The 17,782-nt window shown below is 32.6% G+C and overlaps 1 protein-coding gene across 1 annotated transcript in view; it reads right to left on the bottom strand.

Annotated features, from left to right (window-relative positions):
• Positions 1 to 17,782, bottom strand: part of LOC107717640 (MAM domain-containing glycosylphosphatidylinositol anchor protein 2-like) — a 165,270-nt gene that overhangs the window by 80,450 nt on the left and 67,038 nt on the right. The window contains exon 4 of the mRNA XM_016524452.1: positions 2,419 to 2,688. Coding sequence (XP_016379938.1) covers positions 2,419 to 2,688 — 270 coding nt within the window. The remainder of the gene's footprint in view (positions 1 to 2,418; positions 2,689 to 17,782) is intronic.

The following is a 17,782-nucleotide window of genomic DNA, read 5'->3' as shown; positions in this document are numbered from 1 at the left end:
CTGTCACCGATGGAGTTTTGGTTCCTTGCCACTGTCACCTTTGGCTTGCTTAGTTGGAGACGCTTGACTGATTGCACAGACACTATTGGAAGAGAGCTGAACTGGATGATGAATCACTGAATCATCAATGAACTGACTTTAACAGAAAAATTTACTCTTTTGTTTATTGTCTTCTTGCATTATTGACAAACTATTTTCCAGTTTGACACTGTAAAGCTGCTTTGAATAAAGCGCTATAGAAATAAAGGTGACTTGACTGTTCCTGCAAACAGCAGCGTCTCAGATTCATTTGTGTGTTGTGTTTCTGTACGTTTCCACACTCAAACGACTTCTGCATTGGCTCACAAAAAATCAACTACACCATTTATTTTAAAATTACATTTCTAAAATAAATTATTTTAGTTAAATTAATTTGACTTTAACAGAAAAATTTACTCTTTTGTTTATTGTCTTCTTGCATTATTGACAAACTATTTTCCAGTTTGACACTGTAAAGCTGCTTTGAATAAAGCGCTATAGAAATAAAGGTGACTTGACTGTTCCTGCAAACAGCAGCGTCTCAGATTCATTTGTGTGTTGTGTTTCTGTACGTTTCCACACTCAAACGACTTCTGCATTGGCTCACAAAAAATCAACTACACCATTTATTTTAAAATTACATTTCTAAAATAGATTTAGTTAAATTAATTTCAAAGATGATTCCAAATGAGGAGGTCAGAGACTAGAAACGTCACAAGCTGCTTTTATAAAACTGTTCTCATTTCTGTTGTTCAAAATAAATAAATAAATAAAATTAATTAAAAAATAGCTTTCATCACTGTTCTTTAAAATAAATAAATGAACACCACTCAGTACAATTTTTCAAAATACATACATAAATAGTCCTGATTACTGTTATTTAAAACAAATACATAATAAAATAACTGAATAAATTTATCTTTACTGTTATTTAAAATAAATATATTATTAAAATAAATAACATAAAAGTTTACTGTTATTCAAAGTAAACGGATGAATGAATAAAAAAATAAATAAACCTTTATCAGTACTGTACTTTTCAAAATAAATAAAAATAGATCTTATTACTGTTACTTAAATAAATAAATAATAAAATAACTGGATAAAATTATCTTTACTGTTAGTTACAATAATTAAATACTATTTTTCATTACTGTTATTTAAAATAAATACATAAATAATTAAATAGCAGTTCTCTTAACAGTTATTCAATAAATAAATAAATAAATACCATTACTGTTATGTAAAATAAGTAAAGCATTACTGTTTTTCAAATAAACAAGTAAATAAACAATTATCTTTAATGTTTATGCATTTTACTTTAAAGAAGTAAATAAATAATAATTTAATTCAATAAATAATTCTATAATTATATGAAATAATTAATTCTTGTTACTATTATTTAAAATAAATGAATAAATTGCATTTATGTTTACTCATTCTAAATAAATAAATACAATTATATTATGCATAAACAAATATACATTACTTAAATGTTTAGGTACGTATAAATCAGCTGACACTAAGATCCATTTGTGCCTGCTATAAATGTAATTTATTTTACAATATTTCAGAAAAAAGCAATAATTTCCCAAAAGATGATTCCAAATGAGTAGAAATGTCACAAGCTGCTCTCAGGTGACGGCATTGAAACACTACATTTTAATAAATTACAGCAGTTAAATGACACATATGATACCAGTGAATTAAATAAATGTAAAAAGAGGGAGGTTGAAGTGTCAATGCAGCGGATCTGTGATTCATCTGATGACAGAGCGAACGGAGGAAAACACACGAAAACAAGAGCTCTGTGTCGGCCAAACGCTGCAAACTGACCCACTTTTGGAAAGGAGAGCGGATCCTTTAATCCAGAGCAGGATCATGATGGAGGGCCTCTGGCGTGCCAAGAGCATGCTGGGATACTGGAGGAACAGGCCAAAGCCAAAGTCACGGCTGTGGAGTAAAGCCTCCATCTGCTGAACACAGACGCGGCCGACGAGGGCTTTTCAAGGACTAGTGTGACTATCATTCATAAACACACACATACACGCGCGTGTATGTCCACTCGTTAGGGAGCGACGCTGCTGACTGATGAGCGTTCACAGCCACAATCCACTATCATCTACAGTCCAGACATTACAACACTACATTACTCTGTTATGAACTACTGCTTACGTTTAAACCATTCATTAAAACAAACTGACTAAAGAGTGATTCACAAATGAATCATAAGTGGTTTGAACGATTCATTAAAACAAACTGAATAAAAAGAACGATTCACAAATGAATCATAAGTGGTTTGAACGATTCATTAAAACAAACTGAATAAAAAGAACGATTCACAAATGAATCATAAGTGGTTTGAACGATTCATTAACACAAACATAAAGTGAAGCTGACCTCGTACGATGATGGTGGTGGATTTCTTGGCCGGGTTGCCCACGTTGTTGCTGGCGACGCAGCTGTAGACGCCGGCGTCCTCGGAGGCGATGGAGGGCAGCGTGAGCGTCCCGTCCTTCATCAGGCTCTTCTGCGGCAGAGATCCGGAGCTGAGGGTCCAGTTCAGGCTCGGAGCCGGCTCTCCTCCGGTGCTGATGCAGACCAGAGACACCGTCTGACCCGGATTCACCACGATCGGATCCTCCACCAGCAACTTGATGGAGGCGGGAGCTGAGAAACACAGCCGACACCGCCGTTCATGACTTCTACTTTACAGGTGCGTCAACTAAAACTACAATTCAAAAAGAAATGAAATAAATGCTAATTGAAATTAAATGAAGTACTAAAATGAATCTAAATAAACTAAAACTAATCAATAAAAAAAAAATTATGTAGACATTAAAAAATGAATTAAAAAAGACAAAAAAGCAACAAAATTACTAAAACTTTTACTAAAATAAAAGTGAAAACATTAAATATAAAAATAAAATTGAATTCAAAATATTAACATAAAATATAATATTTATTTAAAAAAAAAAACATTTAATTATTTTTATTTAAAAATATGAAAAAAATAAACCATTACAACTCGATATAAACCAAAATCAAATTGTTGAAGACATGGTTACCATCCGAGCCGAGCTCAAGGAGAGCTGTTAACATGAGCCCGATCTCTGAGAAATCATTATGTGTGATAGTAACCACAACACGAAAGCTATAGCGCATTAATGCATGCATTAGCACATATCTCCAGATAGATATCACCATAGTAACCACAACACGAAAGCTATAGCGCATTAATGCATGCATTAGCACATATCTCCAGATAGATATCGCCAGAAGCAGCGGACTAATTCATCTCCGCGGCACGACTTAGTAATCGCTCGTTTCCAGTCTTTACTGTAAACGCTCTGAGCATCTGAAGATGAAACCTTGAAGGAAACACTGACTTAGTTCTCATTTCTTTCAATGACAAACATCTGGATTGGTTTCTTCAGTGGTTTCTGTTCCTGTAGTAAGTGCACTAAACATTTAGGCCAACATTTATGATGTGTTTGAATTGCATGTAAAATTTCCACGCATTTGGATTCGTTTTATAAACAAATTAACTTAATGTGATGCATATTTGTCCGTCATACATCAATGAAACGGCTCAGATTTCTGTAAAAGTGCTAATAAACTGAATGTGTTTCAAACACACAATAACTATATTTATCATCAATAAATCCAATTTCATATATTTATCTAACTGAATATTGCTTATCCAATGACTAGCCATATTTTAATCATGTTCGTGCTTTTTAACTGAATAAATGCAAATGTTTTCACAACGAACAGATTTAAATGCAAATAGTTAATAATAAATTATGCAGATTTTTGAGTGCAACTATATTTATCATCAATAAATCCAATTTCATATATTTATCTAACTGAATATTGCTTATCCAATGACTAGCCATATTTTAATCATGTTCGTGCTTTTTAACTGAATAAATGCAAATGTTTTCACAACGAACAGATTTAAAATGCAAATAGTTAATAATAAATTATGCTGATTTTTGAGTGTATTTCTGTTTATTACGATACATTTTTAAAAATTGTTCTTCAAAAAATACATTGTCATTAAAAAATGTTTATTTTAAGAATACAGATTTTTTTTTGGTAAAGATTCTGAAAGCTTTTTACACTGCTTGAAGGAGATCCCAGAATAACTAAATATGGCTTATAAATATGATATTAATGTAATTAATATTATATATTTAAATATGATGGTTTAATTGTAAATATGGTGATTATCTCTTAGTTGGACAAGCAGGGTTAATAAAGGGTTAACTAAAATGAAACTAAAACCACTAAAAAATAAAATAAATAGATTTTCATTTCTTTAAATAAAAGAAACACTAAAATAAAACAAATTATATTAAAAAAAATATTTCAGCTACATTTCTCATTTTAATTTAGTTGAACTTCATGTACTAAAATAACTAAAACTGAAAAAGAAAATAACTATATATATAGAGTTTATAAGTTTATTAATTTATGTACTGTGTAATCCAAATGAATTTGAAATGTTATGCAATTTAAATGCATTTTTAATTTAGGCATATATATATATATATTAGTTTGGGTTTACTAAATTTACTAACTTTATTTTTAAATTTTCGCTTTTTTATTTATAAAAAGGTAAAACTTTAACAAAAATTAAAATAAAAACAGAAAATCTAAAAATTTAATCTGATTCAGAATATTAACAAAACCTATACTAAAACAGCACTGGCCTACAGAGAACCATAGCCACTCAGAGAACATCAGAGCAACCCGTTTGCGATGCCCTGTTGAGATTTACACAAGTAAACATCACAGAAAACCTCGTTTCTGCTCATAGCGTGGTGTTTTAGTGAGTGCTGTGAGAGAGACTGGGGTTTTTCAGTGACAAACACATGATAAAGAGGCAGACGACAGGCAGATGCGGCTATAGCTGTTCTCATGACAACTACAGCGAAAACAACACACGCTCCTGACGGCTTCCACTGACACATGCTAGCGCCGCGCTTCTCCCTCCTCTCCGGCCTGACGCGTGTGTGAAACCTTAAGCTGATATTTAGCAACAAAACAAATGCGAAAAGCTTGAGATGTGGCGATCTGAGGTTCTCGGCGGGGAAGCGAGCAGACGGCAGAAAAACACAAAAGACAGTGAAACCGGCTTGCTAACTCTCATCACACATGGTCCTGAATAAACAACTAATTAAACTGATTCTAGTCCAGCAAGACAGAAATATTCTAACTAATAGTTTACTTTTCACTTCAACCAACAAAAAAGTACCAGAAAGTACTATAGTATTACCATGTTTTTTTAGACTTAGATGGTAATTTTTTACCATCTCTTATGTAGTCTATTCTGCTCACTGAGGCTGCATGTATTTCATCAAAAATACAGTGAAAACAGTGAAATGTTATTACAGTGTAAAATAGCTGTTTTCTATGGAATCCTGTTTCCACCACAGGATAAAAAGAAACATTAAAAAGGTAATTGCAAGTTTATATGCAAGTTTATTTTCTCCCAGAACTGTAAGATTTAAACTCTGAATTGCGAGAAATTAACTTGCAATTTTAAGAAAAATGTTAGGATTGAGAGATTTAAACTCAGAATTGCAAGAAATAAAATTGCAATTCTAAGAAAAAAGTTATAATTGAGACATTTAAACTGAGAATTGTGAGAAGTAAACTTGCAATTCTAAGAAAAAAGTCAGAATTGCAGTATTTAAACTCAGAATTGCAAAATATAAACTTGCAATTCTAAGAAAAATATCAAAATTGTGAGAAATAAAATTTCAATTCTAAGAAAAAAGTTAGAATTATGAGACCTAAACATGCAATTCTAAGAAAAGTCAGAATTGCGAAAAAATTGCAATTCTAAGGAAAAAGTTAGAATTTCAAGAAATAAACATGCAATTCTAAGAAAAAAGTTAGAATTGCGAGAAAATTGCAATTCTTAGAAAAAAGTTAGAATGATGAGAAATAAACTTGCAATTCTAAGAAAAATATCAGAATTGCGAGAAATAAAATTGCAATTCTAAGAAAAATATCAGAATTGGGAGAAATAAAATTGCAATTCTAAGAATTATATCAGAATTGCAAGAAATAAAATGGCAATTCTAAGAAAAATATCAGAATTGCGAGAAATAAAATTGCAATTCTAAGAAAAATATCAGAATTGGGAGAAATAAAATTGCAATTCTAAGAATTATATCAGAATTGCAAGAAATAAAATGGCAATTCTAAGAAAAATATCAGAATTGCGAGAAATAAAATTGCAATTCTAAGAAAAAAGTTACAATTATAAGAAATAAACGTGCAATTCTAAGAAAAATATCATAAATGCGAGAAATTGCAATTCTAAGAAAAATATCAGAAATGTGAGAAATAAAATGGCATTTCTAAGAAAAAAGTTAGAATTCTAAGAAAAATATCAGAATTGCGAGAAATAAAATTGCAATTCTAAGAAAAACATTAGAATTGCAAGAAATAAACGTGCAATTCTAAGAAATAAGTTAGAATTATGAGAAATAAACTCGCAATTCTAAGAAAAATATCAGAATTGCGAGAAAATAAAATTGCAATTCAAAGAATAATATCAGAATTGCGAGAAATAAAATTGCAATTCTAAGAAAAAAGTCAGAATTACGAGAAATAAAATTGCCATTCTAAGAAAAAAGTTAGAATTATGAGAAATAAACGTGCAATTCTAAGAAATAAGTTGGTATTATGAGAAATAAAAGTGCAATTCTAAGAAAAAAGTCAGAATTGTGAGAAATATAATTGTAATTTTAAGAAAAAGTCAGAATTGCGAGATTTAAACTTGCAATTATAAGAAAAATGTCAGAATTGTGAGAAATATAATTGCAATTCTAAGAAAAAATGCGAGATTTAAACTCACAATTGTGACTTTTTTTTCGAGGCATCCATGCTGAATAAAAGTATTTATTTTCTATAGAAGTGTATCATGATTAGCATTCATTACTTTTATTAATTTAGCAGATACTAATGTAGCGGATGCCTTAATCAAAACTGATCTACAGAATAACTAACCCTGGAGCTTTGTTTGCTGAAAGGCACATAAATGGCTTATGACTCAGTCTTGATTATTAATTGACTAATTTGATTATTAATACATATTATATGGAAAAAACGTTTGAGCTCATATTGAGGCATTTAACTTGGTGCACTCTTTGTAAAGTTATTGAGATCACTTCTGAAATTTAGAGGAGACAAATGTGAGAGCTCTCGAGTCTTTAGCTAAGGAGAAAAATCTGAGCACAGTGTGTAATGTTGTTGAGACCTCGCGTCTTTAGAGTAGGAGAAATATCTGAGCACAGTGTGTGATGTTGTTGATATCTCTTATAAAGCTTTAAAGAAGACCATTGTGAGATTGTTAGAGTTTTTGTCTCAGGAGACAAGTTTGAGAAGCAGGAGACTCAAGCAAAAGTTTCCATTCAATCTTAAGGTAACCTCATTTATGTCTAGGAGAAATATTTGAAATGTTAAAAAGATCTCTTTTTTTATTTTATTTTTCTTCCCTCTGGTTAGCTTCAATGTCATTTATCCACACCATTTCAATCAAAGACAATACATGCATTGTCATATTTGAAGTTGTTTTATGTAGACAGTGTTTTATTGCACAGTGATTTAACAGAGGAAACCATAACCTATATTTACATACATGCAAAAATGGGCTGTACAAGACAAAAATGTAATGCTAAAAAAAACACTGGTAAGCTGGTATAGTGTTACGTTTGTTTAAAAAAAGGTATTGCTCTTATACTAAACATCTTGCACTTGTAACTCCTTTCTAGTGTGGTGTATATAATGCTGGACATTGAAGATAAATTTAAACTTGTAATATTAGTAATAGTAATATTGATATTCTGAAATGTTTAATGCTATTTAAATGATAGTTTTAGTATTTACAATATTAGTAAAAGTTTAACGTTTCTCCTAAAATAAAACTGAAGACATCTTAAGACAAAGCTGATATCTCAATGAGACGTATAAGAGAATCAGCCCTTAGTATCCTGAGTGCAGAGTAACCTCTGTCAGAGCCATAGCCTTGTGGACAGCACATCGATGTGAAGCACAACTGCAACTCAGACAACACGGGTTCGATAGAGTAATCTCTGTCAGAGCCATAGCCTTGTGGGCAGCACAACGATGTGAAGGCACAACTGCACCTCAGACAACACGGGTTCGAATCCCAGCTAAAGGTACTTTCCTGCTCCTGTCCAATTGTTTACTGTCTCTACTCCTACTGTCCTGACCATTAAAGGTGAAAAACCCCATTGCAATCAAAAAAGCAACCTCTCCCATTGCAATAAAAAAAGCAACAGCAACCTCTGAGCAGTAAAACATGTTTATAATGGACTCTTGCAAGAGATTACAGCAAGACAATAAATATATCTCCCATGTTTCTCTCCCATTGTCATTTTGGATTCCTTTCTTTCAGAACTTTCTCATGTCTCAGTTGTGTCTACTTTTATTTCTCCTAAGGATTCTGAGACACCGTTGAGACTAAAAAGATAAATACATGAGAATCACAACTACGTCTCCTGAGTTTAGAAAGAGCAACCACTGAGCAATAAAATATTCCTATAATGGAGTCTTGATAGAGATTGCAGCAAGACAATAAAGAGATATTTTATGTTTCTTCCACCACATTCTCGGTTTTGACTCTTTTTTTTCTCAAATATTTCTCATGTCTCAATTGTGTCTACTTCCATTTCTCCTGAAGGAGTGTTAGGAGAAACATCTGAAATGCTGTTGATACTAAAATGAGAGATATATGAGAATCTCATCTCAGTCTCCTGAGCTTAGGAAAAGCAATACATTTTTCCTATGGGTTGTAATTCTACAAAAAAAGTCATAATTGTGAGATTTAAACTCGCAATTCTACGAAAAAAGTCAGAATTGCGAGATTCAAACTTTTAATTAAAAAAACTGTGAGATATAAACTCAGAATATACAGTATAATTAAATAAAAAATACAGAACCAGCTATCTTCACATTATAGAGTACAATATTCAGACAAAAAAAATCTATTTACTTTCAGTTTTGTAATCCTTTCTGTTCCATATTAAGGTAATGATGCATCGGAAGTACTACATAACACTATTCAACAACAAAACAATTCATTAACTGAATGATTTAAACTATTAGCCAACTGGTGATTTACTATCACTCTATTTATTGCACTTATGTGTTCATTAACACAAAATCTCCGCTGTCGATTGGTCTTACCCAAGAAAGTAAATATATCACATTTGCTGAACGACTGAAACGTTTGTTGTGGATTTTAAAAGCACTGAGATTTTTTGCTCTTATAAAATAAAAGAAGATTGCAAGTATTGTATCTCAGCATGTAATCCTTTTCTTATACACAGAGAATGAATTTCAAGTGACTTTTCTGCCTTAAAACCCTTATAAAAGATACAATTTTTGGTTACACTTTATTTCGATAGTCCACTTTAGACATTCTATTAACTATAAGTAACTTTGTAACTACATGTCAACTACATGTCAACTAATTCTCATTAATCTGCAACTACATGTCCACTAACTCTCAGAGTAGACTGTTAGGGTAGGTTTAGGGTTAGCAGAATAAGTTGACAAAGAAAGTGTTAGAAGATATTAAGCAGACAGTCTACTAATACTCTACTAACTGCTAGTTGACATGTAGTTGCAAAGTTACTTACTGTTAATAGAATGTCTAAAGTGGACTATCGAAATAAAGTGTTACCCAATTTTTTTTTCTGTTAATCTGCTCAACTAGCAACAGAAGATAAAGATTTACTCGCTGTCACAGAGTGAGTGAAATACTGCGACGAACTAAATCACTCAATGCCTTCACCGGCTTTTCTCAGAGGAGAAAGAACATCATTTCAGGTGCTGCCGGCTTCTTTCTATTTAAACTTTCCTCTGGAGGACAGATTGACGTTCCTGATCAATGTGCTGGCAGGACGATCCCTCACGCGAGGGACACAAACCCACACCTGCTGGCCTTCACAATGGACCACCGCTGTCCTCCAGCAACACGCTGTATTTACAGTGAAACTATTGTCTCTCAGAAATTGCTAGTAATAATGTACATCGATGTAATCAAAATAATTTCAAAGAAAAGTAACACATTTAATTATTTTTATTTTAAATTTTAAAGTAGAAAGACCGACATTGTATTTTCTTGTAATATGTAAACATTTTTATAGTTATATTTACATCAAAACAATTTTTAGTGTACATTATTATTAATTTTGTATCCATTTTATTAATTAAACATAAAATTTTAATTAAAAAATTGCTAGTAATTTTCATAAAAAATAAAATGAATTGGCAAGTAACACACTGAATTAAATGTGAAATTTTTAAGTAGACTGAAATAGTTTTGTGTGTGTGTGTGTAAAATGTACTCCAAAAACCTGTTTTATTTACAATATATATAAAAAAATAATAATATTTTTTTTTACAGTGTACATTTTTTTTGTATCAATTTTATTAATTAAACACAATTTTATTTTCATTCAGAAATTGCTAGTAAATGTCACAAGTAATTAGAAAGAAATGGCAAGTAACACATTAAATGAAATGTGAAATTTGGAAGTATAAATAGTATTTTTCTCATTAAACATAGTCCAATAAACTGTTTGATCTACTTTACAGTGTGTGTGTGTGTGTGTGTGTGTGAGTGTGTGTATTTTATATATATATATATATATATATATATATATAATAGTACCACTACAACAGTGAGAGTGTACAAAAACAATAAATGTAGAGCAGCTGAGATCATTTAATGAGCATTTATGTCGAGATCTCGCATTTTTGATTGCACACTTTGGTATCTTCAGCAAACCTGAGCACCATTTGAGACATTTCTGAGATCTTCTGAAACTCTATTTTTCTCAGGAGAAACATCTTAGAAGCAGGAGATTTCATAAACGCTCTCAGGAGACTTTTAAGATGCAATTTCGAGAAATAATGATTCTCCTAAACCCACTAGAGGAAAAAAAAAGACACAAATGAATCGATAGTCACACAAAGAGAGTCTAGAGCTACGACTGAAGAATCTGATGAGAAACGATTGAGTCATTGTGAGATTATCAAGTCTTTCTCTCAAAGGTTTGCTCTCCATTTACTCCATCTCTGTCTAGGAGAAACTATTGAGATGTTAAAGAGATTCTACGCGTGATTCTTCTTTGCCGCGGCACATCCGACGAGCGATTAACCAGCGTTTGAATTGGACAGATTTACTGCTTTCTCAAGCGTGACGCCTTAAGCTCTTCCAAATGGCACTTATTGTAAATCTGATGTCATTTCACTTGCTAATTCTCACATCCTGCTAATAATACTTTAAAGAGAGTTGCATTTGCATAACCGGGCGAGATCGGTGGTGTGAAATGTGATAAATTCTTCATGAACTCTAAATGGTTGACTGATGAACGCGAGATATTCTGGATCCGAATCAAAACTGATTAGCGCTGACCTTCTCCAGGCCATAACGACACTAATAACCTCCTCTACTTACATCATTAAGAAATACAGAACATGTTTATCGGCGAAGACACTTTAATTTAGCATCTCCTCTCACTCGAGATCCACACGTAATCAGCGAGTGGACGCTGCCACCTTGAATGCTGATTCCTCACTTTCATTAAGACATGTTCTGCCCCGCAGGCCTTTAATCAAAATCCAGAGGCGGTCAATACTTCATCCAGGATCCATTATCGCCGCGCAGGTTGGAGCAATTACCTTTACGAAGACGGCTATGCACACACAATGGAGCGATTGAGTCGGGCCATTCTGGAGGAGCAGACTGCTCTAAATAAATACACTGATTCATTACGCCGCTGCGGCACCAATCCGGAGCTCGTCTGCCATCTTTGTTTCGTTTGGAACCGGCCTGAGTGATTATGCAACTGCATAAAGTGATATCTTCAGTACTTCTTGACTTACAAGCATGCAGACTTTGGATAAATAATATTTTTGGCACTCAGAAAGGTATGTCTTTAATAGAAAAAAGTATCAAGGTATGCAAAGTGAACCACGTTTGGTTTTTGACTACTGAAAATTGTGCAATTTTACCCATGAAGCCAAATTGAGATCCTCATATCTCTGGAAATGAATAATACAGGGCCTTGAAAAAGACGTTAACAAAAGAAAAGTTTGTTAGGAACCAACATCTAAAAGGATATAAATATATATTTAATATTTCTTGAGTTACAGGCACTTGAACTTTGAAAAATAATGTTTTTGGCACTCAATATGTTATTTTCCATGCTGTTCTTTTGATAGAGGGAAAACAAGATATGCTTCTAGTTTCAAGATTATTTGTTCTTCAGACATTCTTCTTTAAAAGGAAGAAGAATAAGCTGCATGTAAAGTGACCCACATTTGGTTTTTGACCACTGAAAATGGGAAAAATGCAACAGTTTGGACATTGATCCTCATTGGGATACGCATATCTCTGAAAATGAACCATATGGGGCCTTAAAAATGACCATAACAAAAGAAAAGTTTGTTAAGAACTCGAATCTAAAAGGATATTAAGATAGCTTTAATACTTCTTGAGTTACAGACATGCAAACTTTGGAAAAAACAATATTTATGGCACTCAAACAGGTATGTTCTATGCAGCTGTGGAGGGAAAGAAGTTGTAGTTTCAACATTATTTGTTCTTCAGACATTCTTATTTAAAATAAAAAAGCTGAATGCAAAGACTCACATTTGGTTTCTGACCACTGAAATGTGTGCAATTTAACAATTTACTCATGGAGCCGCATTGAGATCCCCATACATCTGGAAGTGAATCATATTAAAAATGAAGATAATAAAAGAAAAGCTTGTTAAGAACCAAATTCCAAAAGAATATTGAGACACCTTTAATACTTCTCAAGTTACAGGCATGCAAATCAAAAACCAAATGTGGGTCACTTTGCATACAGCTGATACTTTTTTTCATTTAGAGAGAATGTCTGAAGAACAAATAATGTTGAAATTAGAAATGTATCTTGTTTCCTTTGATCAAAACAATTGCATAGAACATACCTGTCCGAGTGCCAAAAATATACATTTTCCAAGGTTTACATGTCTGTAACTCAAGAAATATTAAATATATCTGAGTATCTTTTTAGATTTTGGTTTTTAACACACTTTTCTTTTGGCATCTTAATTTTTCAAGTGTCTCATTTTTATAGATAATGGGAACTCAGTGCTGTTTCATGTGCAAACTGTTGTATTTTTCCCATTTTAATGGTCAAAAACCAAATGTGAGTCACATTGCATACAGCTGCTATTTATTCTATTTAAAGAAGAGTGTCTGAAGAATAAATAATGTTGAAACTAGAAATGCATATTGTTTCCTTCTATCAAATAAATGCAGCCTTGATGATTAAAAAAATCTTATTGACCCCAAACTACATACACAAATCAGTCATGAAAAACTGCTTTGCATTGCAGTAAATGCACGGCATCAAAATGGCCACGTTGTAGCAAAAGGTTGATGATAGTGGGCAGATCTTTGTTTGAAATTCATCATAATTTTAACCCAGAGCACAAATTTACATATTTATCCCTGATTGCTCCCAGCGCCCACTTCATATTTATGAATAAATAACAAACTACACACTACAAAAGATGCACATTGGCAGAAAACGCTGAAGAAACACTTATTAACATAAAGAGATAGTTCACCCAAAAATCAGGCCATCCAAGAAGTAGGTGACTTTTTTCTTCAGTAGAAAGATGATTTTAGCTGAAACCGTGGTCCTTGGTGATTCATAAAATGCAAGTCAACGGGTGTCTGCACTTTGAGAGTCAAAAAAAGCATATCAGGCAACACAAAATGAATCCCCGTGGCTCCTGACGATATATTGAGGTCTTATGAAGCGAAACGATTGGTCTGTGCAAGAAACTGAACATTATTTATAACTCTATTACCTGTAATCCAGAGCCTCAGACAAATGGTGAAATACAATTCTTTTCCACAAACTGGTTCTTTTGGACAGTTCGTTTCAATGAACTAGTTAAATTCAGTAGTTTGTTTACATAATCGCGCAGTGACGTCACATATACGCAATTATATTATTAAAGCACCCAACAATGATGTGAAACGTGGATGTTAATCATGTCTAAAGCATGTGAAGTGAATAAACGTTCATTTGACCCCTTCATTCAAGTGTTGCATGCTCATATCAGCGGCTCATCGGTCTTCGGTTCGAGTCGAACCGTTTCCTCAGTTCAGTGACTGTTGGAGGAACTGAAGCGCTGAATCAGTTCATTCATCACAGGATCAGATACGCCGGTGTTTCGGCTCATTTCCAGTCGCAGTGACTGTCAGGCGTCTGAAATTGAGTTTTGATTGAGTAACTTGTAGATCTGTGCTGCTCGAGCTGCGAACTGATTCAGATGATTCAATCCGATTTGGTGAACCGATTCATCTAGTTCACCAAAAAGAACCAGTTCAAAAGAATGATTCATTCATGAACTGATCCGTTTACCTGAGGCTCTGGATTACAGGTAATAATGCTGTAAATAATGTTAAATTTCTTGCACAGACTGATCGTTTCGCTTCATAAGACCTCAATATATCATCACGAGCCACGAGTATTCATTTTGTGCTGTCTATATATGCTTTTTTTGACTCTCAAGTGCCGGCACCCATTGACTTGCATTTTATGAATCACCAAGGACCACGGCTTCAGCTAAAATCGTCTTTACTGTTATACTAAAGAAGAAAAGTCACCTACATCTTGGATAGACTGAGGGTGAGTAAATTAACAGCAAATCTTAATTTTTGGGTGAACTGTCCCTTTAAGGGAATAGTACGAGCAGCAGTAACAGTGATGTTTGCACTAATGGAAGATCTGATGAAATCATAGATGGTTTTAGGCTGCAAAGGCTGTTAGCTGTTACTAAACCAATAACTTTACCACCTCGCACATCTGAAAACAGCCCACGGTCACGCCTGCATCCACACGAGACGAACACGAAGCAAAGAAATGACCTTCTGCCCTCGGCTGAGCTGCAAACACTAGATGGTTGATCGCACACATTAGGACCGGCAGCTGAAAGCGAAGCGTCCGTTTCGCCCAACGCTCAGATTTTGAGATTGCTGAGAAATGAATCCACATTGAATGCGATGCATTAAAGCGCAGCACACAGACCGAATTCCCTCGCCGGCAATGACGCATCCGGAAAAGCCCATCGATGGTCGATCTCCATCACAAACCACAGCGCTTTAATGCTTTTATAAAGCACTGCCCTGATATACTTTTCAGCTGTACTTCATAAAAGTATAAGGAAACCACATTCATAATCAGAAGCTTTCCTGGACACATGTATTATTTATGAATGTCAATCTACTGTACTTCGTTTAAGAGCGATTCTTGTAAACAGGTGCAGTCAAAAAAAGTCTCATATCTGAGATTGATGATTAAACGGTTACTGTACTGAGACACAGAACCATATTAAAAAACACGTGCAGTAAAAGACATTAGATATATACTCATATTCCTGATGGCCTGGTTGGAGAATATTATTACTGTCAAATGGAATGAAATGAAATGACTAGTTTAATTACATTTATTATGTTATATTATTTGAATTGTATTATTTAAAAGAACATAATTTTATATTATGTATTATATTATTTATTACATTATATTATTTAAATTAATTTTATTTATTATATTAATATTATATTACTTATAATTATAAAAACGTTAATATTATAATCATATTGCAATTTAAGATTTTAAATGGCGCTATTTTTCCATCATAGTTTTATTAATTAATGTATGTAATTTTATACACATTCAACAGGAAGGAAAATATATATTGTGATGTATTTATAGAGATAGATAGTTAGTAAGAACTAGTTTCCGATATATGGAAATGTGTTATTTAATATATTGCATTATATTTTCCAGTATAACAAATAGCAGCCAGAAAAACAAACAAACAATCAAATATAAGTGACGTGTGTCAATTCTAAAAGCAGATGTGTTTGTTTTTCTGAAAATTAGAAAGACAATTAAAGTGATTTACATAAACGTCCTCTACGATGTTCCCTTGAGTGCTTTAGAAATTCTAATTAATTCCAGTTATTGTTTGTGAATCATTCACTAATGAAAACGTTTTGCATTCATTTTTATTATTCAGCATTAATATCGCTGCAGTTTAATTAAACCTCTGGAGATGCTTAAATGTGCAGCTTCATGTTCATCTGGTTTATCAGGACAAAACTGAAGCTTCAGGTCTGTTAAAAACAAATATGACTCTGTTTACTTCTTAATGCATGTTCCTGGTCATATTATGAATGATTTTGTAGTGCACACTATTCTAAAGAAATAACAATGTACTCTTATATTAAATAAAATTTTCATTAAAAGTTGCTCCATCTCTAAAATTGCTTTCCTTTTTCACTGATGCATTCTGGCAAAATTCACTATTAATCTTACAGCTTCAGGTGTTTCTAAAATGGTGATGTTCAAGGGTAAATATAAAGGGTACATCAGTAAATATCATGAAGAAATTACCAGGTCATATGTCATAATAATAAAAATAATAAATTATTTTTTGCATAATGAAAATGAAGCATGTTTTACTTATAAAGGGTACATCAGTAAATATCATGAAGAAATGACCAGGTCATATGTCATAATAATAAAAATAATAAATTATTTTTTGCATAATGAAAATGAATCATGTTTTACTATATACAAATTTTATATGTGTATCAGCTTTTTAAATATATTTTGATATAAATCATAATATCATAATATCATAATAAATAAATAGTTTGAATCTGATTTTATTTTTATATTTTCCATTTTAATTTTAATTTTAGATAAATTCTGAGTAATTTAGTTTTTTTGTCTATATAGTTTTTATTCATTTATTTCATTTTTAGTTATTTTAATACATCAAATTAAACTAAAATAAAAATAAAATTGACCTTGGCAACTAGATGAAACGAAAACATTTTTATATTTTATTTTATTTTATTTGAGTTATTATGATCCGCACTCACGAGAACAGTCTTCTTTTTACGTTTTACTTTACATTCTGTAAACGTTTGTGTCTTTTCCCATTAGTGATGAATGCAAAATAAAACGTAAAAAGAAGACTGTTCTCGTAAGTGCGGATCATAATTTCCTATACTAAGTAACTTAACAGATTGACGCACCAAAATAAAAAGATCAAGTAATGGAAGAGAGCAGTGCAAACGGCGTTGTTGAACTGTATTTTATTTCAGTTAACCTTTCTTTAAGTAACAAAAATGTTTTTTATTTTTTATTTTAAATTAAGCATATTTAAGTATTAAAGTCTCAAAAATTTTACAATAAAATCAGTGAAAATTAAATGCAGTAAGTACTACAACAATGTATGGATTAGAAATATGCTATTTAAATCATATATAATTTTTAATTTGTATTGCAGTAATGAGACCAGAGCAATGTGACGTGGATATTTCTGGACCGTTTTTGAGAGATTCGCCGACACAGGCAATTAAAAAGACAATCGTTAGCGAGGGTCACGGGCCGCCGGGGGAATACAGCGGATAACAGAGCTGCTCTCTGAAAAATAACAGCAGCGAAAATAGACGAGACGAACAGATGGGAGAGGATTCATGAGAGAGGAGGTCTCAGAAATCGAGACGACAAGAGAAGAGACGAGACAACAAGAGACGAGACAAGAGAAGAGAAGAGAAGAGAAGAGACTAGACGAGACGACAAGAGAAGAGACAAGACGACAAACGAAGAGACAAGACGAGATG

Source organism: Sinocyclocheilus rhinocerous, unplaced genomic scaffold (genome assembly GCF_001515625.1).
Source record: "Sinocyclocheilus rhinocerous isolate Xijiao unplaced genomic scaffold, SAMN03320098_v1.1 scaffold1174, whole genome shotgun sequence".
Classification (NCBI taxonomy): domain Eukaryota; kingdom Metazoa; phylum Chordata; class Actinopteri; order Cypriniformes; family Cyprinidae; genus Sinocyclocheilus; species Sinocyclocheilus rhinocerous.
The sequence above is the reverse complement of the archived record's forward strand: the minus strand, read 5'-3'. Positions and strand labels throughout refer to the sequence as shown.